Raw genomic sequence first — 27052 nt, forward strand, 5'->3', positions numbered from 1 at the left:
ATTTCATGTTTCTATGCTCCGGAACTATATTGGCAATCCGTCTCATGTTTTGGATTTCAACACGATTCAGTTAGATGGTGATTTGATATATGATGTGGAGCCAGTATCTATTTTGGAGCGGCAGGTCCGAAAGTTGAGGTCAAAGGTTATAGCTTCAGTGAAAGTGAAGTGGAAAAGTCGGCCCGCGGAGGAGGCTACCTAAGAAATCGAGCAAGAGATGCAGAGCAGATCCCCACACCTGTTTGAGGCTTCAAGTATGTTTCTTGACTTGTTCGAGGATGAATGTTTGTTTAAGAGGGGGAGGATGTAACGACCCGGCCGGTCGTTTCATGAGTTACCGTTCTGTTTCCCCCATTTTTGCTTCCTGGTGTATTGTTCAGCCGTATTTCATCATATCATGTTGGTTGTGTCATGTTCGGAGTGATCTTAGAATGGAATGAGACACTTAGTCTCTTATTTGGATGCTTTAGTTGGAAAAGTCAACCTGAAGTTGACTTGTGAGTAAATGATCTCAGAATTTGGTTTTTATAGTTCGGATAGCTTCATTAGGTGATTTGGGACTTGGGAGCGTGTTCGGAATGTATTTTGGAGGTCCGTGGTAGATTTAGGCTTGAATTGGCGAAATTGGAAATTTAGCGTTTTCTGTCGGCAGTGGAAATCTTGATATAGAGGTCGGATTGGAATTCCGAAAATTGGAGTAGGTCTGTTGTGTCATTTCTGACGTTTGTACAAAATTTCAGGTAATTCAGATGAGGTATGATAGGTTTTTGGATCAGTTGCGGAATTCGAAAGTTTGGAAATCCTTAGGCTTGAATCCAAGGGTGATTTGGTGTTTCGATGTTGTTTTGAGTGTTCCGAAGGTTAGAATAAGTTTGAATAGTGGTATATGACTTATTGGTAGGTTTGGTTGAGGTCCTGAGGGCCTCGGTATGATTTCGACGGTTTATCGGAGAGTTGGAAAAGTGGAGTTGTAGCTGAAGCTGCTGTTTTCTATCATAACCGCACCTGCGGATTGGGCACCGCAGGTGAGAGCCGTAGGAGCGGAGGTTGGTTAGCTGTGGATGCATCACAAATGCGGAAGCTGAGTCGCACTTGTGAGCACGCAGGTGCGGTGGATTGATCGTAGGTGAGGAAAGGGGGATTTAAGTGAAATCTGCAGATGCGGACGTTTGGTCGCAGGTGCGGGGGGCGCATATGCGGTATTTGGATAGAAGATGCGGAGCCCCTAGGCAGAACATATAAATTCTTGCCTTCGCGAAATTTGGTCAGTTTTCCACCATTTGTGTTCGAACTTGGAGCTTTTTGAAAGGAATTGAAGAGGGATCCGAGGGGTAACACTTGGAGGTAAGGTTTTTGAACTCAATACTCGATTATATGGTGACTTCTAACTAATTAGACATGAAATTAGTGGGATTTAAGTCCATTTGAGGTCCGATTTTGGTGATTTTTATTTGTATAGACTCGTGAGGGGATAAGGATTCTAGTGATGTAATTTTTATCGAATTTTGAGACGTGGGCCCGGGGGTCGGGTTTAGGCAATTTCGGGATTTTTGAGTTAATTTGATTGTTTTCCCTTGGGCTTTGTTCCTTTTGCGTGTATTAATGATGTAATACTGATTTTGGTTAGATTTGGAGTATTTGGAGGCCGAGTCGAGAGGCAAAGGCATCGCGGGCTAGAGTTTTGTCCGGTTTAAGATAAGTAATGGTTGTAAATGTTGTCCTAAGGGTATGAAACCCCGGATTTCACATTGTTTCACTACTTTGAGATGACACACATGCTAGATCACGAGCGTGGAGGCATGCACCGTTGGGGATTGTGACTTGGTCCGTCCCGTACGACTAATAAGTCGCATATTTGACTGGAAACTACTTGATATCATTGTGTTGCAGAAAGTATTACTATGTTTTGGGCTGAATGCCAAGCTATTTTATTTACTCCATTTTGGTATTATAAATGATATTTTGGGCTGAGCACCTTGTTTTATTTACTCTGTTTTGATATTATAAATTATATTTTGGGCTAAGCACCATGTTTTACTGTAGCCCAAGTGGCTTGAGAGGTTTCTAACTGAGTGAGACCGAGGGCCTGTGTTGCGAGGATATCATGGGATCGGGCTGCGTCGCAGCATGTTGTAGTGATTGTGATATATGAGAGATTGAGGACCTGATTTATTATGCCACGAGATGGTTTATTATAGAGCTTGGGTTGTATGAGCCCCTCTGGAGTCTGAACACCTCTAGTGAGCGCGGCCACCCAGTGTGAGTGGTGTGATGTTGCCCGAGGGGCTGTTTGATTTATGTTGTTTCCCGAGGGGCTGTTTGATTTATGTTGTTACCTGAGGGGCTAATTACGAGTGATTGTGAGGTAGCCCGATGGGCTGGTTCTGTTGATATTTTTGCCCGAGGGATGGTTTATGGTACATGTCTTGCCCGAGGGGCTGTTTATGGTACATGTCTTGTCCGAGGGGCTGTTTACGTTTCTATCATTTTTACTCACTGTTTCATCACTTGTTTGAAACTATTGAAAGATGTTTTTTTAAAAGAAAAGGTTTTCTTTTACTGAAACTGAGTTTGTTTTACGAGATAATTGATTTCTATACGGTTTTGGAAATGTACTGCATTTGCTGTAGTGCTATGACGTGGAATTATCTATTTTCTTACTGCTCAGTTTTCATTTACTCTTATTACTTACTGAGTTGGCGTACTCACATTACTCCCTACACCTAGTGTGCTTATCCAGGAGATGCGGGTTTTGATAACGAGCGTTGATCGTTCTTCCAACAAGTCTTCGGAGTCGGCAAGGTAGTTGTTTGACGTTCGCAGCCCTGCACTTCTCCTTCTTATCTTACTCAGACTGTTCTTAGTATCTTTATTTTTGGACTATGATAGTCCTATTGTACTAGACAGACCTTGTAGTTGCCCGTGACTGGTGACACCCCGATATCGGGCTTGTGTTATTTTTCGCACTGGTTATTTAGACTTATATTATGAGATTTTTGTTAATTAATAGCTTAAAAATGACTTTTATGAAATACTGATTGGATTTTGGGTTTGTGTCGGCTGGCCTAGTTTCACGATAAGCGTCATCACGACCAGTTCAGTTTTAGGGTCATGACATTATATTAGGAGTGTATCCCGTTAAATTAGCAGCTTTCCGTTATTAACAACTGGAGAGACCTATTATTACGTTGTGTTCATGAATACATGGTATGAATACATGTGAATACAGCAGCTGACAGCTGAACTGCCCTATTTTTTAGCCGATTTTTTCTATTGTATTCATGAATATAGTAGCTCGAATACATTACCATAACAACTGAAAGGTAGCTACAAAAGTTAATTATGTATATGATAGCTGTAGAAAGTTAATAGCCACTAAACAATAGTCATTCTTGAACATCCCTTAAAAAAGAATTGCGGAAAGACTAGGAAAAAATTTGAGAGAATATTTAGAAGGCTATACGTACGGTTGAATTTTGAAGTGAAAACTCCATATTTTTAGTACAATGATGAGAGAGAAAGATTAATGAGAAAACTACCCTCTATGGCCCCTCAAAATTTTAATAGCCCATGTTTTGTTCTACTTACAAAAAATGGCCCTTCGGCCCAAACGTATTGCATATAGTAGCCGAAAGGAATAAGCATGACAACATAAGCACTTGTAGCTCAGTGGTTAGAGCGCCTGTTTCCTAAGCTGAAGGTCGCAAGTTCGACCCTCAACTGGCGCGATAGATCAACCCTTTTTTGAATTTTTAAATGTACTTCTGGATCTTATAAGTATTTTTGTATATTTTTTGTATAGTAACAGTCTATTTTGTATAGCGTCAGTCTATTTTGTATATATTTTGCATAGTGAGAGCTAATTGTATATAAATTATATAGTGGCAGTCTATTTAGTATATTTTTATATAGTGATAGTCTATTTTGTACATATTTTGTATAATGACAGTCTGTTTAGTATATTTTTTGTATAATGACATTTTATTTTTGTATATATTTTGTATAGTGACACTCTATTTGTATATAAATTGTATAGTGACAATCTATTTGTATATAAATTATATAGTGACAATCTATTTTGTATAATAACAGTCTATTTTGTAGATATTTCAAATTTTTTCATAGTCATCTCCTCTGTTCTTCCTCTCATTGAGAAACCAGCCACCTGCGTCCATGGCCTCACAATTGCCGAAAATGGAAACAAGATCGCGGGACTTTTAAATTTTTAGCCAAAGATCTTCAAAATATTATCTACATATTTACAGAAACTATAAGAGAAAATCATAGAAAGAAGACAAGGCTGTCTCTCTCGTTGCCTTATGCTACACACTGCTCCTCTCGCTTTCCTCTTCTTCCCTATAGGTTGCTGCTACTGAAATATGTTGATGTACAATAACATTTGCAAGGAATATATCACGAAGAATACTTAAAACTCGGGCTCCCTTCTCAACTGGACCAAGGACACATTTTCTTTCTCCATTTTTATAAGGTAAAGCTAAAATACACAGCAGAAGTATTTTAGGATCGCAGAAAAAATAAAAAGTATTTTAGGAAAAGCGGTAGCAGAAGTAGGTACTAATATAAATACTCCGTAGCGATTCCTAATAAGCAACAATACGAAACCCTTGACCCAAAAATCAGAGGAGGGGAGCAATAGCCAAAGCCATCAGCAGACAGCAGCGGTGTTTCAATTTCAATGTCAACATTCGAGGCTAAATGAGTGATCTAATTTTAGAGTGTAGCTCGTGAGGATGAATGGTATCGTATTGATTTAGAGTCCTTGCCGCGAGAAAAACTTCGTTCGATTGCCGGCGGCTTCATTCGATCAGTGAAGTTTCCGGCTAGCACTTGTCATTATTTTTAGCCTATGACTTGTATGGGTCAATTTGTGGGCTACCGGTTGAAATTTGTTTTGCCCGATGGGCTATAAATGAAGTTTTCTCAAGATTAATAGATCGAATGGAACAAAATTAATCCCTTGATTTGTGGGTTGTGGTTTAAAACAGCCCATTCACGTTTAATAAATATGAGGAGAGAGACTATGAAAAGATAAATAAGAATAAAAATTTCCATGATATGTGCTTGCTGTGTACATATTAATTGTGAGCATAAATTTCACTGTGCTAATGTTGTAAAAAACATCTGCTATTTTTTAAATAAACAAAAGTAATAGTACCATTTTTAAAAAATAACATTTAAATAGGCTCAGCCATGTAGTTTTTTCTACTAATATTTGGTATTTATGCACTCTCCCCACTCACTCCCGTGGAGCTTGCACTCACTCAATATTCTGGAGTTAAAAGTTTGTTTTTCTTTTTTCCGTCTTAATTTCTTGTAACGATCCGATTGGTCGATTTATTTTCAAGAACTCCGTTTTCCTAAATAAGACTTCCTGCTTGTGCTTTTACTGTTTTATGACTTGCGGGGATGATTAGTTCAGGATTTGGAAGGGTTCGGGTTGAAATCGGAACACTTGGTTCCTTAAGGTTGGCTTAAAAGGCCAAGTTTGACTTCGGTCAATATTTTGAGTAAATGGCCTCGGAATCGGGATTTGACTATTCCAATAGGTTCGTATGATGATTTCTGACTTGGGCCTATGTTCGGATCGGATGTTAGATGACCCGGGAGCGTTTTGGCGCCTAATAGTGAAAGTTGGTTCTTGAAGGTTTCAGAAGTTCTTTAAATTTGATTTGGATTGGGTTTTGGTGATATTGAAGTTCAAACGGGATTTCGAGATCGGGAATAGTTCTGTAACGTCATTTAGGACTTGCACGCAAAATTTGGTGTCATTCCGAGTAGTCTAAGTATGATTTGGTGCGTTCGGAGCGATTAGGAAACTTGAAGTTCAAAGTTCGATTCAATTTGGTTTTGAGGTATGATTCTTGATTTCGTTGTTGTTTTACGCATTTCGAGAATTTGAGCAGGTCCGTATTATGATTACAGACTTGCTGGTATAGTTGGACGGGGTCCCGAGGGGCTCGGGTGCATTTCAGATCACCCGGAACTAAGTTGAAAAATACCAGATTTCTGCTTTTGGTTTCCTTCTTCGCGAACGCGGATGGACCCTCGTATTCGCGATGAAGGATTTGGGGGAATGGGATTTTTCCCTTCGCGTTCGCATAAACAAAGCCGCGTTCATGGAGGCCTGGACTCTTTGTCCTTCGCGTTGCGAAGATCGCATTCGCGTGGAAGCCTAGGCCTGGGCCACCTGATTGCCTTGCGCATTCGCGTTCTGGGCCTCGTGTTCGCGAAGAGTAGGCGACCAGTGCTTCGCGCTCGCGTGGGTATTCTCACGATCTCGTAGAGTCTTTTTTTGGGCTCCTCTAGTTTAGCCATCGCGAGGTCTTGGGCATGATCACGTATAAGGACCCCTGGGCAGAATCATCTTTTAAAAATGGGACTTAGGCTGTTTTGGCTCATTTTCTTCCATTGTTGGGCGATTTGAGAGCTTTTAAGGAGGGGATTTTGACCTAGCTCTTGAAGGTAAGTAATTTCTACCTAATGTGAGTTTAATACCTAGATTATGCGTAGATTTTATCATGTAAATTAGTGAAAGTCATGGGTATAGATGAAAACCTATGTTTTTGATAAAAATGAGATTTAACCACGAAATTTGTTATGAAATTTGGTAAAAATCATATATTTGAGTTCATGATGTTATGTATAACAACTTTCTTCAAAAATTTCCCGAATCCGGGCATTTGGCCCTAGGGGTAAATTTTAGGAATTTTGCATTTTGGGTTGGGTAATCACTTTAATAGTGGTGATATGAACTTCTGAGCATAGATTGATTAATTTATGTAATGTTTGACTAGTTTCGAGTCATTTGACACCAAATTTGGAGGTTTGAGCACCTTTTTGAACCGGAAAGTAGGCTTTGAGATGAGATAAGTCTCCTTTCTAACCTTGGAAGAGGAAATTAACCCCATAGGTAAATTAAATAAATGTGTGTACCTATTTGTGGGGGGCTACGTACGTTCGAGGTGACAAGAATCCGTACGTAGCTACTATTATGCTATTGTCTGGGTAGTTTAGGACCCGTATCATGCTTTATTTGAAATGTTTGCGCCGTTACTTGCTAATTTAATTGCTTAAGTCATGTTGGAATCTGATAAAAGAATTGTAAAAGGTCAAATTCACTTACTTGAAGTTTGAATGGAATACTTGACTGTAAATGAGAAATATGTGTTTTCTTTAAAAATATTTGCTATTTGTGGAACGGGCCGAATGCCTCTGTAAGCAGATAGATGCATCTATGGTTCGTGATGTTCGACCCTCGATAGTGCACAATTAAAATGTTATGTTGGATCGGGCCGTACGACCTCGGCGTAATTTGCGCATGATAATTCTTTGGAGCTCTCCATAATTGATATTTCTTAAATGTTTTGAAATGTAAGCTGTTAAATAATAAAATTGAACTTGGAATTAATATTTGTGAAAGAAGAATTTATTATTTCCTATTATTGAGCTTTCAGTATTATTCATAAAATTCATGCTTAGTATGATATTTTTAATATATTATTGTTAGTCCATAGTAAGTGTCAAAATCGACCCCTCGTCACTACTTCTTCGAGGTTAGACTGGATACTTACTGGGTACATGTTGTTTATGTACTCATACTAAACTTCTGTACTTAATTGTACAGGATCTGAGGCAGGTACATCTGGTTACCCGTCCGACGCGCATACTTGATCCTGGTTCGAGATTTCACGGTGAAGTTCCCCTTTCTGAGTCGTTCAGCAGCATGCCGGAGTCTCTCTTTTGTTTGTTGCTGTCTATTTTATTTCAGGCAGTAGGATACACCTCTTTTATATATTCTCCTAATTGCCCATATACTTGTGACACTAGATTTTGGCACACATCAGTAGACTAGTGATTTTTAGGTTCTATTCCTATGGTTATAAATGTTTCTAACTGCTTTTATTTATTAACTTAAATCTGTTTCTTATTAAATCTTTTAAGTTACGAAAAAATTTCAATATGAGAAAACTCGTTAAAAGAAATGGGAAATCACTAGGTTGTTCACTGTTGGCTTGTCTAGCAACGGTGCTAGCCACTATCACGGCCTGACATGGAGTTGGGTCGTGACAACATGGCATCAGAGCACTAGGTCCATGTAGGTCTCACAAGTTATGGGCAAACCTAGTAGAGTCTTGCGGATCGGTGCGGAGACGTCCGTACTTATCTTCGAGAGGCTATAAGGTGTTAGGAAACTACTCTTTATTCATCTCCAATCGTGCAGTTGATGGTATACTAAGTTCCTTTCTCTCATTCTCACACAGATGGTGAGGACGCGTACGGCGGACTTTCTAGACCCGGGAGGAGCTGCTCCCCCCGTTGCTAGAGGCTGAGGCTGAGGCCAGGGGAGGGCACGGCCCGAGGTAGGGGACGAGGGCATCCCAGGGCTGCCTCGGTAGCACCACCAGCGGATCCAATGGAGGATCCTATCATTGAGGAGCAGGGCGAGGTGCCCGCAGCGGAGCCAGCCCCGGTAGATTTCATATCAGCACCTGGCTTACAGGAGGTCATGGACCGTTTGCTGCGGTTCATGGACACTATGACTCAGGCTGGTCTATTTCCAATGGACCCAACCACATCTCAAGCGGGAGGGGGAGCACAGACCCCTACTGCCCAGGCTTTAGGGCATGCAACTGCCGTATATCAGACCCCGAGTGCACTATCCGTGGGCGGAGCTCAGCCAGTTGCAGCAGCTACACCTGAGCCTAGACCAGCTGCGGATGGCGAGCCGCAAAAGCTATTGGACAGATGGACTAGGCTACACCCTCCTGTCTTCGGAGGCGAGCGACATGAGGATCCCCAAGACTTCATCGATCGGTGCAGGGACAGACCGCACAACATGAGGATATTAGAGTCTCATGGGGTGAATTTCACTACTTTCCAGGTAGAGGGCAGGGCCCATAGGTGATGGCAGTCTTATCTTAAATTTTAAAAAAATAATTAAATATATTTTTTTCCAATGTAAAATTTTAAAGTTAATTTTCTTGAAACTTACTGCATTTATAATTGCAAGTAGATGGACGGATTAACATATTTTACATGATTTGTTCTTGACTTGAGTTTCACATTTTAACCTAAATTATATTCCATACATTTACTTTATATCTATATTTCGTTGATACAATAAAATTTTAAAGAGTAATATTGAAGACATCCAACAGTACAAACTGTAACTGAAAGTGGAAAACCAACGCATACCAAATTTATTTTAGTATGGTATTGGTGCAATGTTTTTAAAAATCTCAAACCAAAAATACCAAACCAAAATCTTTCAAAATTGAACCAAACCGACCGATGAACATCCCTAGTTCTAAATATTTTGGAAAACAAAAAGGAAAATGAAGAACCTAAGTTTTCACAACGCCAGCAGGAAGTGTACACCACTGGAAAAGCTTGAAAAGCATTCAGTTAGAGTTGAGTTAAGGAAACAGAAAATTAAGGAAAATAGATATGAGAACTCAGCAAAGCAACAATGATACACATGGAATCACCCAGCATAGACTGGGAATTATCAGAGCTTGGTTTCTAATACTAAACAAAGAAGCAACACAATCCTTGCAAAAGAGGGACGTTGCATTACAATCTCCTCCTGGGACTTCTAGAACGATGACTGCGTGGCGACCTGCAAAGATGAGGATAGCTACATATTAGACGATAGTTCTTCAATCCAAAAACCTTGCAGATGTTCTGGACATTCAAAGACAGAATTTGCAGTGAGATATGAATTTCATTTTCTATTTCAGAAAAAGAAATGAGGTTGTATATTAAGAATAAGATTTCATAAAAAGGGACGTATGCTCAAAAGACGAGGATAAAAAATGCTCAAAAGGCGGCGGTCTCGTAAGTCAGTAGTCTCGTACCAGCTCAAAAAGGCATGACTGACTAGAAAATTCCTTAACTATATTACTTTTCTCTAACTCCTATTTTTCTAACAGAATGGAGATGCTACTCATGAACTGATATGTCTGAGCTTCAACATTTACTAAGACATTCCTGACATTTTGAGCATAATAAAGACAGTTACACATCCTCCAGTCTTTTTTGGGTGGATGTATTGGAAACAACTATACTACTGCAAGGTACCAAGGAGATACTGCTCATTTTAATAAATAAACAAGGATTAACAAACTTCCTGGAAAAGGTGCGACTCTACTTGCAAAATTGCTGTCATAGAATCCTATCTTCAGGTTATGTGTGAGTACGTCACAGTCCCCAGCTACTCTTTTTTCCAACAAGGAAGAAATCTCCGACACACGTCAGGTTCTATGAAAACTGTAAAGTTACCCTTTATTTGACTATAAACGACAACCTATACCCCACACAGACACATTCCCAGACACATTCCTAGTGTTTTTCTTTCCACCAATTCCACCACCTTCCACCCCTCCAAAAGCTAAATAAGTGCCCAAACTGCTCCGGACACCTATCCTTGCGAGGGAGGCAAATGCATAAATCTTCACACAATCATCTTGTAACCATAATGCTAAGAGAACCTCACCATCACTTGACATATTCATACAACCAAAAGAATCATATGTATATTGCAAAAGCAAACTTGAAGAATAAACCGGATGAGAAATCTAACGCAAGTTTGCAGTTGTTCTATTGGTGGTTCTGATAAAAAAAAATATACATATATATATTGGGTGGGGGTGGGAGGAGGGGTTGCAAGACTATTGAGGACTGGTTTTAACCTTTGAACTAATCCTACTAGAAGTTCTGATTGGCACTTCTAGTTAGGTACAGAGGGATAAGTTATCAATTTTTGCCAATAAGATCAATCGGAAACCTAGTTCGGTGACCTCAGCTTGGATTGAATCAAATCTAGATCAACAGTAAAAGGAAACAAATCAGCCAACTAAAAGCCTACCGTCAGAAAACAGGGGAAAAAATAGAAAAAATTTGAGCCAACTGAAGTATACATTGCCCATTATCTCCACAGAGAAATGGTGTGATAGAGGTAAAAAGCTACATTAAAGTCAAGACACCAGGTGAAGCAAAAATTAAGAAAATATTGGTGTCAGCAAAAAGATGGTAGCCGGTCCCCCTGGGTTGGCCCTTGTGATGTAATGAGGGAGGCCTAGTAATATTGCACCCAAGGGTGTGGCCTAGTCGTTAATGAAGTGGGAGGAGAACCATGAGATCTCAAGTTCAAATATAAGCGGAGGCAAAAAAACTGTGATTTCTTTCAATTTGCCTTAGCCTAAATGGGCAGAGTTACCAGACACCTGTGCTCATAGGACAGTGTCAAGTAGCAGGTATCCAGTGGAATAGTCAATGTACTCGTAAGCTGACCCGGACACCACTGTCAATAAAAAAAGGGGGGAGGCCCAGACCCTAGTAATAGGTGGCTGCCATTTGATTCCACAATCCACACACATAAATCCAGATGAATCAAGGGATCCAGCGTAATGGATTGATATCTCTTTAACACAAAAGCGTATGCGGGAGGCAAGTGACAATTCCACACTTGTGAAGATGAAGGCTATTCCTCAGTTAAATGACATACAGTATTAGGAAGTTTAATGTCTTACATTTTTGGTGAAAAAATAGCATAGAAAATTTTTACAGATTTTTTGAGCTCAGAGTTGAAAATTCTGTTAAGCTATTGTTGCACCTTCCTGATTCACATTTTCTTTTGCAAAATACTTGACCAAAAAACAAATTTCTCCAGATAACAATTAGGTCATAACATTTAAGCAGCTGCAAGTGTTAAAAAAGTGGTACTTTCAGTCTTTGCAAATAATAGAAGTCCAAGGTGCTGATTTTTTCCTAAAAGAAGAGCAGCCCGGTGCACTAAGTTCCCGCTATGCGCGGAGTACGGGGAAGGGCCGGACCACAAGGGTCTAATGTACTATTGTACGCAGCCTTACCCTGCATTTCTGCAAGAGGCGATTTCCATGACTCGAACCCGTGAGCTCCTGATTTTTTCCTAGGAATAGAATAAATATGTGGCCAGGAAACATTTGCCAACATTTAAAAAACAGAGTAAAAGTGAAAAAGTCTGTACTTGGTTCAGGCAGCATATTTTCATAGCTATTCTAGTTTCCCCATAAATCATCTCTAACTTGCACAAAAGAACATAAACTGGATTAACCAAGAAGATACCTCCTCCTAGCATTTCTCCTCCTAAAAGGACCTTTGCTGAATGCCCAATCAACATGTATTGGCTGAGTGAGCAGCTCTTTCCCATCCACTTCATTGATAGCTCTCTCTGCTTCTTCAAAGTTTTCATATTCAATAAGTGCATAACCCTGTATAATTGGAAACCTTTATAAAAATGAATTAAAATGATAACTGCTCCAAACTTAAGAAAAATGCAGAAACTAAACCAAAAACAAAGGAAAGTATCCAGCTGGAGTCGCTCAAAATTAAGATAACATCAGATTCTGTTTTCTTCCATTTACCGCCATTACAAAAATTCAACAAGGAAATGTTCTTACATAGTTATACGGAACAAGGAACGTCGGTCATTTATAATTTTTAACACAATCTTCTTGATCAAATAAATTGCCATCATCAAGATAGGAATATTTTATTAGACTAAAGCATCTACAGAAAGAAATTCGTATAACATCCTATATGTATAGAAGATTGAATGTCACTCGTAGAAAACCATATTTTGTTAAGGTTTTCTACTTTTTGGTATACTTATTGCATACGAGCGTATTTTGCGCTTCTTTTATGAAATTTTCTTACTTTGTCAAAAAAAAAAAAAGTGCAATTCGTATAACATCATGCATGCAACACCCAGAAAATGAAACCCAGAACCCAAAGAAGCAGCTACACATTCCGAGAAAGAAAACAACCAGTTTACCTTGACAAATCCAGTACGACGATCCAGATTTAAATGCAAATTCTTGATCTCCCCGAACTCACCAAATTCATTATGAAGATCATCTTCTTGTGCCTCTTCATTAACTCCAGTAACTAAAACAATCCATCCTTCAATGGCTGCAACATTTTCGCCCATTAGCCCTCTAATTCTTATTTAAACCTTTATTAATCTTATTGGTAACCTCAATAAAAGAAACGACATCATCCAGGTCAGAGGTATCATCTATCAGATATTTTAGGATGTTTATCATTTCACAATTGCATAACCTGAAAAAATCTCAGATACCTAAGCATGGATTACATATTACCTAAGTGCTGATGACCAAACAAAATACAACTGATATCTCTGACTGAAATCAGCATATTCGATTCTGTTGCCCGACTTTTCAAATCTAAAGCATTTGCAATAGCTTATGGTGTTCAACAAACTGGAAAGAATAGTAATGAGATGATTATTGGCTGTGTACAAGGCCAGCAATCTCCTAAAACCTAACCAACAAGTTACAAATCGACAGCTACTATCTCTTATTAGATGTAAATTAAATAATAACTGGAACCCTATCCAAATAGTTAGCAAATTGGCAATGTAAAGAACATGAAGCTGGAGGCTTATAAGCACTATGCCCAAAGAAAAGAACCAAATTGCATCAGAGGAGCAGAAGGTAGCAAATACAGTTGAAATTTCTCCTTCTTCAGAAGTCTTTTTCCTCAGTTACTTTAGTAATTCAATGTTTAAAAAATTATTCTAGTTCCTGCCTTTTAATTAAATAGGGAGAATTATTCACTTGAATATTTCTTTCTATTTTCTTATTTAATGGTCATAAATATTTCTTTTAGTTGTACTAGCTCAAGTATGTAGTAACTTTTCTTGTGTTAGGAGAATAATTGATCATGGCGTATCTCAAATTTTGGTAAGTTGCAAGTTGCAATCGGCTTTTTTCAAATTAGTGCTCATCACAACCTTTCTCCAAGTTGGCAAGTTGCAAATGTTGTGCTTAAAATGCTGCTCATGTTCCCTCTTTTCCAATTTGGCAAGTGGCTCCTTATTTTAAAAAATGTGCATTAAATTTTCTCATGTGTAACCATTCTTTTGATTTGTCAAATGGCAGATGCCACTTTGCATTTGAAATAGTGTACACATGATCTTTCTTTCTTTTTCTTTTTCAAGTTTTGAGCTTTCCGCTTCAACTCCTATGGACCTTCTTTGCTAAAATTATAAATTAAACTTCTGTACCAAGCCTTTTCATTATTCGTTCCTTTTTTATTATTATTTAGTTTTAAAATTTAAATTTGACAATTTAATTTATGAGTACATGATATTTCTCTTATCAATGGGCCACATTCAAATATGGGTGTGAGTGTGGGATCTACACTGGATTTGATCGACCTAGCTTGAGTGCTTTGACTACAATTGATTTGGTCTGTAACCTCAAGATTCTCTAAACTAAGTCCAGTGTAAAATTAGGGTATTCTAAACCTAGTGATTCTCTAAATACAAGTCTTTAACCAGGCTAAAACGTCTCCTCAAAGGATTTTTACATTACCCGGACTGTCAACCTCCGGACACAAAATCCTAACCATAGAACAAAATTACACCCATATAGAACCTTCTACCTGTTGAAATTATAAACTTCCTAGTACTAGAAGTTCCCTAAATACAAGTCCCTAGCCAAACTAAAAAACAAAATCTTATTCATTACATTAGACGAATTATCAACCTACAACAGTTTCCCTTTACTTGGATAAAAAATTTAAACAAAAGACAGAAAAGTGTAAGTAGTAATTTTGTTAGTGTTAGATAAAAGATTAGGAAAGGGGAAACTAACAGCGTTCAGGTCCAGGGCCACCATCGGTGTCGAGAGAATCAAATCGAGCAGAGAGGCGAGCATTGCGTTCAGCCTCAGCAGCTTCTTCACGGAAACCACGACCTTTGGTTTTTTTAGAAGCAGAAGAGCCGCCGCCAGTAATGGCTGATTTAAGCTTAGGAATGGAAGCCCTAGGCGACGAAGCGTCAACGTCTTCGTCCATCAGATCGTCTTCCTCTGGCTCGAAATCCACTGCCTCTTCCGCGTTCGCCATTTTCGCCGCAAAGAGAAGTTCTGGTTTTGGCTTTGGTTCTTCGTTTATTCACCGAGTAACGAGAGTAATAATTATCGAAGCTGTGTCCAGGCAAAAGCTGGGGATTCTACTTTGGAGGGAAGGGCTTTTGGGCCATACCATCTTCACACTCTAGTCGGGTCGGGTCGGTCATTTTTAAAAGATAAAGTATGTAATTTCTTTGTTTAAATTCTCTCTTTCTTTGTAAATAATAAAAAGTACCGTATTTACAACCATTCCATATCACCAATTCCATGTCCTTGAATTGCATAATCATTTTAATGGTTGGAAGAGTTACTATCCACGCGTATGTGTTGCAAACAGATGGTATGTACGTAGATGTTCAGTTAATTGTTTACATAAAAGAGTAAAACTTAAAATTATTAAAAAATTAGAATCCCTCGCATTTTGCACCCCTAATGTGCATCTTTTTTGTGATTTGCACCCTGTCCTATGTTTTTTTACAATTTCAACCCTAACCTCTTTATTCCCTTGCAAAACAATAAAACCACCATTTATATAAATTTTTCATGAGGGCAAAATAGGAAATGCAAATAAAAAATAAATAAAATAATGACATAAAATAAATAAAGAGAGATTAAATAAAAAGGAGTTGGTTTGGTTACCAAAAAGCAAAGACCAGTCAATAGTCATACTAATCTTCTCTTTGCTTCATCACCTAGAGCATATCGACAAGCTCAAGACCAAAGCAAATGATCAGTCACAATTATCTTCTCTTTCCTTTCACCTCGCCTAAAATGGACAAGCTCAATAAATCAGTCATTTTCTCAAGGGACCAAGATGTATTTCCATATCTCTTTAACAGAAATGGTGTTAAGATTTATGCATCTCGTCGATCTTTATAAGCTTAATCTTCCAAAACGCCCCATATTTTCTCTGATTTCACCTTGTTAAAGCCTTCGCCGTTTACTTCTTCACGTCGTTCCTGGTGGATCCATTTCGGAGGTCAGTTTTTCTATATTCAGCTAGTTCGTCTTTTTTACTGTCTATTCTTTTGCAAAAAAATAAAATAAAATTGGGACAGTCATCAGAGAATCTCTGTTTTGTATTGAAAGATAAATATAGCCCAGTAGTTTGAGATTGATGCTAGTATTTTTCGAAATGTAAATGTATATGTATATGAGCTCGTGTGTAATGTAGTTTTTGCTAATCGCTATTACTTAATATAGCACTATTCTTTATTGCTGTAAATTCTTGTGTAATGATCGTGTTCCTCTCTGATTGAGATGAAAATAGGATAAGGGTGTATATAGTTAAGCAATAAAGATAAGTCAAAAGGCTTCGAAGAGTACAAATACTAAAATTAAATTGTAAAGGTAAATGATAAACTTGACATTGAGAATCTCTTAGGAATAAATGATATATCCATTAAATAGCAAAAGAAGTCGTGATGAAATTAAATTTGTTCTTGCTGACAATTTCATATGCTAATTGCTTCTATTTTCTTCCACATCAAAACTCTTTTTCTTGGCTTCTATTTGAATCATCCTCCGTTGGCCTTCTTGGCTGTGAAAAAAAATAAAGAACGCAAATGTACTACCTATCTCTAAAAGTACTAAATCACTTATATTTAAGGTCCCATACTTACATTGAGTTTAGAAGGTTCATTTATATGTCCAGTCCAATAAGTGGACTCAAAATTGATTTGTTTACTTGGGTGGGATTGACTTGTCGCATTTTGACACCAATCTTGAGTTGTTTGAGTAGCTTGAGGTAGAGTTGTTGAATTTGGGGAATTACTACTCTTCTTGCAAGTTGTTTTGTTGTGACCAGTTTGTAAGCACTTGCTACACCTCCCCAACTTCCCTTTCTTACTCAATTTGGTAGCATCATGCATTTCACTTGTTGCAATTTGTTTTTTCTTTTTCTCTCTTCTCTGTTTTTTCATCTCAACTGCTTTTCTCTTGGAGGCTTCAATTTCATCGGGCTTTTTTCTTTTATTTTTGTTTAACTTACTTTTCTTTGGCTCATAATTAGGAGGGTTAACGTCAAGTAGATCAGTAGGTTCCCACATGTCATCTGAATCATACTTAGGAGAGATGTTATCATTTTCAGATTCTGTACTTGAGTCCTCCAGTAGTAACCCGGCAAAATTGGCACTCTTAGTTTTCTCCATCACTTTATCTTTCTTTTTTTCCTTCCTCTCTTTCCTCCCCTTTACACTAACTTCGCCATTTCCTGCTAGATTTTTCTTTTTATCCTCGCTTCCTTTCATTATTTCCTTTTCTTTCGGCTTCATTGTTGCCTTATCCTTTCCAATATTATCCCAAATTCCAAGCCATTCACTGCCTGAATCTATCTCCAAACCATTCGACTCTTCTTCACTTTCATTTATATGATATTCATCACCTTCAAAATGCTCCAATTCTTGGTATACATCACTATTTTTATCCCCACCATAATTTGCTCTTTCCAATTTGAAGTCATCTACGTTAGTACTTACCTCTGCAGAGTTGAAGATATGATTATATGCACCATCCTTCGATGCCTCCAAGTCTATTAGCACCCCATTATCCTCACAAATATAATTAGCATTGGGGCTCACTTGATTTTGTATTTTTGATACATTACCAGCATGTGTAATGTATACTTCAGCAACTCTATTAGCTGGAAGTGTTTTTACCATTAGATCACAATCAACATTAGTCAAGCATTGAATATAACCATTACCAGTATTAGTCATGGGTAGTTTAAAGTGCCAACCAAGAATATTGTTGTATCCTAATCTCGTTGTTCCAATCCATTCTAAGGTTTGCAATGACCATTTATGTGGATCACACTTATCAATAAAATCTATTTTGCCTCCCAAATAAATTCTCTCAGGTACATCTAAAAATTCACCTCCATGATGAATCTTCAATGTAAAAAGCTCATCATCCATACCTGTGACAATGCAAGGTTTAAGCTAGCTCAATTTCTAGATTAGATAAAAAAGAATATAGACTGAAGAACTACTTTTGACACAAGGTAACATCGCTTGTTTTTAGTAAATCTGAATAGCATAATTCCATTAAATATCAAGTCTTGAACAAGGATATTGTTTTTCTGCAGAATGCACTTGTTGAAGCACATGAGGGATCACATAGGAGAGTTGGCAAAGAAAGATAGAGGAATGATATTTGATGCCTTGGGGATTGATGTCCAATTTGTTCCAAACAGAGGATATTATTTATTCATGGTTTAGATTAGCCTATTTTTTATTATGCTTTATTGAATTGGAGAGAAGCATTCGTAGCTTTTCAATAAAGCATGTTTTATCCAAAGTAGAGTATGAACTTAAATGAATTGATCTTTCTTTATTGATTTACATGATAGTATTCAGAGTTGTTTGAAATTTGGATAGATTTGCAAACCTTTCTGTCTGGTGCATTGTTGTAGTGAGTTGAGTTTTGTGATTTATTTTTAAATAAATAAAAAAAAACAATAGCAGATAGAGGATGGGACAAGAACATGTTAAAGATGGATTGCATCTTACGACTTTTACAGATAGACTCCGAACTTGTTACCTTTCAACTTCTCCTTCTTCAATCGACTTTTCTATTTCTCCTTGCTCTTATCCATTGATGATATACTGGATGTGCTATTTGTTCTCGGTAATCCTTCAGCGCGTTTTATGCTTGGAGAGCTTAACCTAGTCTCCCACGATGCAATGGTGATGGCGGGAAGAGTTTCGCTAGAATTAACGTCCTACCCTAAAAACATAACTTAAGGAAAAAAAAAAACATATTATTTGTATTTCCTATTTTTCCCTCATGAAAAATTTATATAAATGGTGATTTTATTGTTTTGCAAGGGAATAAAGAGGTTAGGGTTGAAATTGTAAAAAAACATAGGACAGGGTGCAAATCACAAAAAAGAATACACATTAGGGGTGCAAAATGCGACGGACTCAAAAAATTATGTATAAGAAAAAAGTATTGCTGTAAATCAATTGACATGAACACATACAAGTCTTTTAAATATTAAAAATTAATATTATTATATTATAATAATTAAACTCAAAACAATTAAATATCGTTTGAATCTGCAATCACCCATTTAGTTAAATTAGTTCGATAGTTTTGTATTATAGATTAAAATATGTAATGTGTTTAGGGGTATATTATAGGGTCTTATAATACCTAATATTCCTACTTATTTAATTTGTTGGTGATATTTTTTGTGCCGCTTTGACTACTCTCTCATGACTATAGCTATTGTTAAGTGTTATATTGATATCTCTTGTGAACTATTATAATTTCTTATGAGAAAATATATTATAAGAAATATAATCCAAAACACAGGCATACTAAAAAATATTTTCGGATGAATTTAAAGGATATTATTGATTTCTTGTGGAAAAAGTTGAACTCGGCATAGGTATATGCTTCGAAGCACATTAGACTAACATGATTTCTGCATATACAATGTCATAGTCAAAACCTTTACATATCATCTTTATGATATTACATAAATATTTGATGGATCTAAGTTGCCCAATGACATGATGGAGCATTTTCTTCTAGCTAACTTGTATGTAAAAGAAAATTATTTTTTAGTTTGTCTAATTTCGAACAGCTGATGACATTTTAAAAAAGATTGTCTCACGTAAGCATTATGAAATATTATTATTTAATCATATATAATAGCTTTCTTTTATCTTTTGCAACTTCTTTGAGCACATTACTCTATTAACAGTAATTATTAAGTCTTTACTCTTTACACAAAAGACTCATAAGACAGATTCAACAATAATCTCAAGTGGTACCTTTCATCTTGACCAAGTTTAGCTACATATTTATTTGAAAAGGATAACTTTTTAAATTTTGAAAGAGATACAACAAAAATTTAAGTGTACATATTAAATGCCTAACCACCGCTAGCAATTAGGCCAACTACTAACCATCCTTTTATTTTTTCATATTTTCAAATGAGGGAAGTAGACATAACACTTTGAGATATTTTTGTATGTGTAAGTTCGTACTTGATCCTCTATTGAGCATGGTTAGATTGACATTATATTAGGGATGTCAATATAGATCCATTCCAGTCCGCTTTCTAACAATTATGAGTATGTGATGTTGATAGATCGTAAGAAATTTCTCCTAAATATTTGTAAATACGGAAAAGGGTTAAAAATGCTCCTAAATTATTGGAAAAGATTTAAAAATATCTTTCATCTATCTATTGGGCTAAAAATACCCCTACATCCACCTTTTTGGTTCACTTATACCCTTTGACTGTTAGGTCAATGTTGAATTAAAAATAATTATTATATAAATTCCACGTAGCAACTTCTTATTGGTCGAAATTAAGACATCTAACCTATTAGAAAGACTAACCCATATCTAACCGTTTTTCGGACTAACCCGTCCCAAAGATTGACCCGACTCGAATAAAAAGTTCAACTACAAAAAAAGACAAGCCACTTCCATCTAACTCTGAGTTATCTATACCCCTACTGTCATACTTTGGAACAAAAATACTCCTATTTTGGATGGAGTGCCACGTGGCAGCACCAGATTAAAATGACCTATTTTTTTTACCCGACCCGTTTTAAAAAAAAACCCACAACCCGACCCCTATTTTTTTTTTTCAGTTTTTACAAATTTGTTTTCCAGTTTTTACAAAAAAAATGCTTTAAAAAAACTAAAAAAAAATATTTTTCAGAATCGAAAATATTTTGTTGAATATATTTTTTTCAGTTTTTAGAAAACAAAAATATTTTGTTAAAAGCATCTTTTTTCTGTTTTTACAAAAAAAAAATCAGTTTTTACAAAAAAAATTCAGTTTTTACAATTTTTTCCTCTTTTACAAAAAAATGCTTAAAAACTGAAAATATGAAAACAAAATACGTTTTTGTAAAAACTGAAAAAAAATAAAAAAGACTTTACTAAATTAGTGCACGACTGGTGCATTAGTTTTTAAAAAAAGCGAAAATATTTTGCAAAATATTTATTTTTAAGTTCAAGAATAATATTATTCTTAATTCAGCATTGACCTATCAGTCAAAGGGCATAAGTGAACCAAAAAAGTGGATGAAGGAATATTTTTAGCCCAATAGGTGGATGAAGGGTATTTTTAAACCTTTTTTAATAGTTTAGGAGCATTTTTAACCTTTTTTCGTTGTAAATAAAATAGAAAAGTTTAATACAAAAGGAGCAATTTCAAATGGAACAAAGAGAGATATATGTAACTAGGGAGGGGTGTCAATGGATATTTAAAAATCGACTGAACCATATCGCATCGAATCAAATTTTAGGTTTCTTTTAATATTTATATAAATCTCCGTAACAATAATTAGGGTAGGTTTTTTATTTTATGAAAATAAACCGAAAAAATACCGAATCGTACCGAATAGATTTATAATATGAACAATATATTTATATATTAAGTTTAAAAATAATAAAGCGTTAAATTTTTTCTTGGGCCTTGGAATTATGAAATAGTTACAAGCCAACAAGTAATTAAAGTTGAAATAGCATGGGATAGCCACTTTTTAACATGATATTTAGTTTTTATCCAATAATTTTAATGCTGGGCAAAAATAGCCACTACTCTATTAAAATTAATACGAAAAGAAGTTTTTATCCTTTCTTCATGAGTACTGTGTAAATATTAAGGACATGGTGTCCTTAATATTTACACGACATACATGAAGTTAAGGACGCCATGTCTTTAACATTTACACTATACATATGAAGTTAAGGACATGATATCCTAAAGTTTAACAACGGAAGGTGCAAATACATGTCACTACCCCATACCACCCCAGTCGTGATGGCGCCTATCGCAGAACTAGGCCAGCCGATTCAACACTTAACACATCAAGGTCTTCTTCTTAACTCATTAACTAATCATATATGATCACAAATCTTTCGTTTTAATGTGTCAAAATAAGCGGAAACAAGTAAACAAAAAAAACATCAACACTACTCGATCCCGGTGTTACTAGTCATGAGCCACTATACTATAGTCTGATACTGTCTACTCAAAAAGACTGAAATGTGTAATACTGAAGATATGAAGGAGAAAGGCAGGGCTGCGGACGCCATGTAGCTACCTCGCAATCTCCGAAATGCCCTGAAGGAAAGAGACAACTCTCACTCGGATGCTCTAGCACCTGGATCTGCACACAAGGTGCATGGAGTAACGTGAGTACGCCAACTTAGTAAGTAACAATTATAAATAAAGGCTGAGTGCAGTGACGAGCATTTAAAAAACATAAGTATATTATAACATAAAAATCTCAGAGAAAATAGTCAGATCAAATCAGTAGATAAATTCTGAACAACCAATTAAAACTCCAGTTTCAATGAAAAGTTATTAAAACATTTATTCATCATTTCCAATAGAGGCTCAATATAAAAAAGAGTGAAAACCAGTATTTTCGTAACACAAGCCTTTCGGGCGAAGTATCACTCATATATATAGCCCCTCGGGCAAGCCTCTCAATCACTCGGACTCAACTTTCACACTCAACACTCACACTTAGCACTCACGCTCAATAGGTGTCTCATAACAAATGTTGCGGCGTGCAGCCCGATCCATAGATATATAGTCGACTGTGCTCACTAGGAGTGTACAGACTCTGGAGGGGCTCATACAACCCAAGTGCTATATCGCTGCGGCGTGCAGCCACATCTCAAAATTTGATAAAAATCACGTCACTAGAATCCTTATCCTCCCACGAGTATATCCATATCAAATTCACCAAAATCCGGCGTCAAATGGCCATCCAAATCCCAAAAATCCACTCTCCAAATTTTCTTCCATTTTCCCCAATTTTCACCCCAAATTCCCAAATTAAATGATAAGAATCAAGACATAATCATGGAATTTAACCAAAAACAAGTGAAGAACATTTACCCCGATCACCTCTTCTAAAAATCCCCTCTAAATTAGCCTTTCTCCCAAGCTCTCTAATGAATTTTGAAAATATGGACTAAAACCCTCGTTTTTGAACTTAAACATTCTGCCCAGATGTGTCCTTCATCGCGAACGCGACCACCTCCTTGCGTTCGCGTAGAACAAAACTCAACTGCACGCTTTTCCTCTTTTGTGGAAGCGGGATCCTTCTCGCGAACACGAAGCTTCAACTGCCAAAGCCTTCACGAGCATGTCCCTTCCTACGCGAACGCGATGAGCAAACTCCTAGGGTCCCAGCTGCTCCAACTTCCCTACGTGAACGTGACGCCTCTCACGCGTTCGCGATTCACTGGAGTCCAAACCTATGCGAACGCGTCCCCTTTCTCGCGAACGTGAAGATCATTTTCTCCCCTAGGACAAGCTCTTCTTCGCGAACGCCGGACAATCTTCGCGAACACGAAGAACAAACCTTCTGCAATAAAATACCAGCAAAATCTGCCATGTCCCAAAACCACAAATTGGTTCGTTAACCACCCAAAATCACCCGAGTCCCTCAGGACCTCAACCAAACATGCCAAAAAGTCATATATCACCATTCAAACTTGTTCCAACCTTCAGAACACTCAAAACAACATCAAAATATCAAATCACCATCGGATTCAAGTCTAAGGATCCCAAAACTTCTGAATTCCGCAAATGATGTAGAAACTTATCAAACCTCATCCGAATGACCTAAATTTTGCACACACATCACAAATGACACAAAGGACAGACTTTAATTTCCGAAATTCCAATCCGACCCCGATATCAAGATGCGACCGGAAAACGCCAAAATTTCAATTTCTCCAATTCAAGCCTAAATCTACTACGGACCTCCAAATTACATTACGAACATGCTCATAAGTCCAAAATCACCTAACGAAGCTATCCGAACTATTAGAATTCACATCCGAGACTTTCTACTCATAAGTCAACATTCAGTTGACTTATCCAACCTAAGCTTCTAATTAAGAGACTAAGTGTCTCATTCCACTCTAAAATCACTGCGAACACAATGCAACCAACATGATATGATCAAATACAACTGAATAACATATAAGGGAGCAGAAATGGGGGAAACGGGGTTGTAACTCATGAAATGACCTGCCGAGTCGTTACATCCTCCCCCTTTTAAACAAACGTTCATCCTCGAACGAGTCAAGAAACATACCTGAAACCTCAAATAGGTGAGGATATCTTCTCCGTATCTCCCGCTAGGTCTCCCAGGTAGCCCCCTCTACGGGTCAACCTCTCCACTACACTTTCACTGAAGCTATATCCTTGAATCTCAACTTTGGGACCTGCCGCTCCAAAATAGCCACTGGCTCCACATCATAAGTCAAATCACTGTCTAATTGAACCGTGATGAAATCCAAAACATGAGATAGATCGCCAATATACTTCCGGAGCATAGAAACATGAAATACCGGATGTACACTCGACAAGCTAGGTGGCAAAGCCAGCTCATAGGCCACCTCCCCAATCCTCTGAAGCACCTTAAAAGGCCCAATGAACCGAGGACTCAATTTACCCTTCTTCCCAAATCTAATAACACCCTTCATGGGTGAAAACCTTCTCCCCAACCATGTATGACACATCACGAACCTTCCTGTCAGCATAACTCTTCTGTCTCGATTTCGCTGTACGAAGCCGCTCCTGAATCACCTTCACTTTGTCCAAAGCATCCTGAACCAAGTCTGTACCCAAAAGCCTAGCCTCGCCCCGCTCAAACCAACCAATCGGAGATCTACACCTTCTCCCATATAAAGCCTCATATGGAACCATCTGAATACTAGACTGATAACTGTTGTTATATGCAAACTCTGCGAGCGGTAAAAACTAATCCCATGAACCTCCAAAATCAATGACACAAGCATGCAACATGTCCTCCAATATTTGAATAGTGCACTCGGACTACCCATTCGTTTGAGGGTGAAAAGTTGTGCTCAGCTCAACCTGAGTATCCAACTCTCGTTGTACGGCTTTCCAAAATTGCAAAGTGAACTGAGACCCTCTATCTGAAATGATGGAAACTGGGACACCATGCAGGCGAACAATCTCTCGGATATAAATCTTTGCTAACCACTATGAGGAATAGGTAGTACACACATGAATGAAGTGCGCAGACTTGGTCAGCTGATCCACAATCACCCAAATAGCGTCGAACTTCCTCAAAGTCCGCGGGAGCCCAGCTATAAAATCCATGGTGATCCGTTCCCACTTCCACTCTAGAATATCTAACCGCTGAAGCAAGCCACCTGGTCTCTGATGCTCATATTTCACTTGCTGACAATTGAGACACCAAGCTACAAATCTCACAATGTCCTTCTTCATTCTCCTCCACCAATAATGTTGTCTCAAATCTTGATACATCTTCGCGGCACCCAGATGGATGGAATATCGCGAGCTATGGGCCTCCTCTAGAATCAACTCCCGAAGCCCATATACATTGGGCACACATACCCAGCCCTGCATCCTCAATATCCCATTATCACCAATAGTCACATCTCTGGCATCGTCGTGCTGAAATCAGTCCTTTAGGACAAGCAAATAAGGATTATCATACTGACGCTCTCTGATGCGATCAAACAAGGAAGACCGAGAAATCACACAAGCTAAGACCCGATTACGCTCTGAAATATCCAACCTCACAAACCGATTGGCCAAGGACTAAACATCAACTACAAAAGGTCTCTCCCTAACAGGAATATATGCCAAACTTCCCATACTCATCTCCTTCCTACTCAAAGTATCGGCCACTATATTGGCCTTCCCCGAATGGTATAAGATAGTGATATCATAGTCTTTTAGCAGCTCCAACCATCTCAACTGCCTTAACTTGAGATCCTTCTGCTTGAACAAGTGATGGAGGCTACGATGATCAGTAAACACCTCACAAGACACACCATAAAGATAATGCCTCCAAATCTTCAACGCGTGAACAATGGCAGCCAACTCTAAATCATGAACGAGATAGTTCTTCTCATGAGTCTTCAACTGACGAGAAGCATAAACAATCACTCTACCCTCCTATATCAACACACACCCTATACCAACTCTCGTAGCATCATAATACATTGTATATGAACCTAAAGCTGATGGCAAAACTAACACTAGAGTTTTGGTCAAGGTAATCTTGAGCTTCTGAAAGCTCGCCTCACACTCATTCGACTACATGAAAGGCGCACCCTTTTAAGTCAATTTGGTCAAGGGTGATGCTATAGATGAAAATCCCTGAACGAACCGATGGTAATAACCTGCCAAACCAAGAAAGTTGCGAATCTCTATGGCTTGAGGACGACCTGGGCTAACTATGAACCGTCTCTATCTTCTTTGGATCAACTTGAATACCTTTATTGGACACCATGTGCTCCAAGAAAGACACTGAACTGAGCTAAAACTCACACTTGGAGAACTTTGCATAAAGCTTCTCCCCCCTCAACCGCTGCAATACCACTCTTAAATGCTCTGTGTGCTCCTCCTGACTATGCGAGTATACCAGAATATCATCAATGAAGACTATGATGAATGAGTCGAGATAAGGCCGGAACATGTTGTTCATCAAATGCATGAACGTTGTTGGGGCATTAGTCAGCCCAAAAAACATCACCAAGAACTCATAATGACCATATCGGGTCCTGAAAGCTGTCTTAAGAATATCTGAGTCCCTGATCTTCAACTGATGATAACCTGAACGGAGATCAATCTTAGAGAACACTCTCTCTCCATGAAGCTGGTCAAATAAATCATCAATATGAGGCAAAGGATACTTGTTCTTGATTGTAACTTTGTTCAACTGCTTGTAATCAATGCACATCCTCATCGTGCCATCCTTCTTCTTCACAAATAGAATAGGCGCAACCCAAGGTGACACACTAGGCCGAATAAACCCCTTATCAAGGAGTTCCTGAAGCTGCTCCTTTAACTCCTTCAATTCCGCCGGTTCTATACGATACGGTGGAATAGAAATGGGTTGAGTGTCCGGCACCATATCAATACCAAAGTCAATATCCCTGTCCGGGGGCATGCCTGACAGGTCTGTAGGAAACACATCGGGAAAGCCCCTCACTACTAAAACATAATTGATACTAGGAGTCTCTGCACTGACATACCTCACAAACGCTAAGTATGAAAGACAACCTTTCCCAACCATCCGCTGGGCCTTCAAAAACGAAATCACCCTACTGGGAAC

General features: G+C 37.9%; 1 protein-coding gene and 1 long non-coding RNA gene across 2 annotated transcripts; one reads left to right on the plus strand and one right to left on the minus strand.

The window, feature by feature from the left end:
- Window positions 1-9360: 9360 nt before the first annotated feature.
- On the minus strand, window positions 9361-15081 carry LOC107793685 (RNA-binding protein Y14A-like). The gene is made up of 4 exons (XM_016616076.2): window positions 14682-15081; window positions 12836-12972; window positions 12127-12272; window positions 9361-9640 (listed from the first exon to the last, which is right to left on the minus strand). The coding sequence occupies exons 1-4, from the start codon at window positions 14932-14934 to the stop codon at window positions 9595-9597; spliced, it is 582 nt and encodes a 193-aa protein (XP_016471562.1). The 5' UTR covers window positions 14935-15081; the 3' UTR covers window positions 9361-9594.
- Window positions 15082-15655: 574 nt separating this feature from the next.
- Window positions 15656-18309, plus strand: LOC107793686 (uncharacterized). The gene is made up of 2 exons (XR_001649773.2): window positions 15656-15918; window positions 18025-18309. It is a non-coding gene; the product is annotated as an uncharacterized LOC107793686 (long non-coding RNA).
- The last annotated feature ends 8743 nt before the right edge of the window (window positions 18310-27052 follow it).

Source organism: Nicotiana tabacum, chromosome 8 (genome assembly GCF_000715075.1).
Source record: "Nicotiana tabacum cultivar K326 chromosome 8, ASM71507v2, whole genome shotgun sequence".
NCBI lineage: Eukaryota > Viridiplantae > Streptophyta > Magnoliopsida > Solanales > Solanaceae > Nicotiana > Nicotiana tabacum.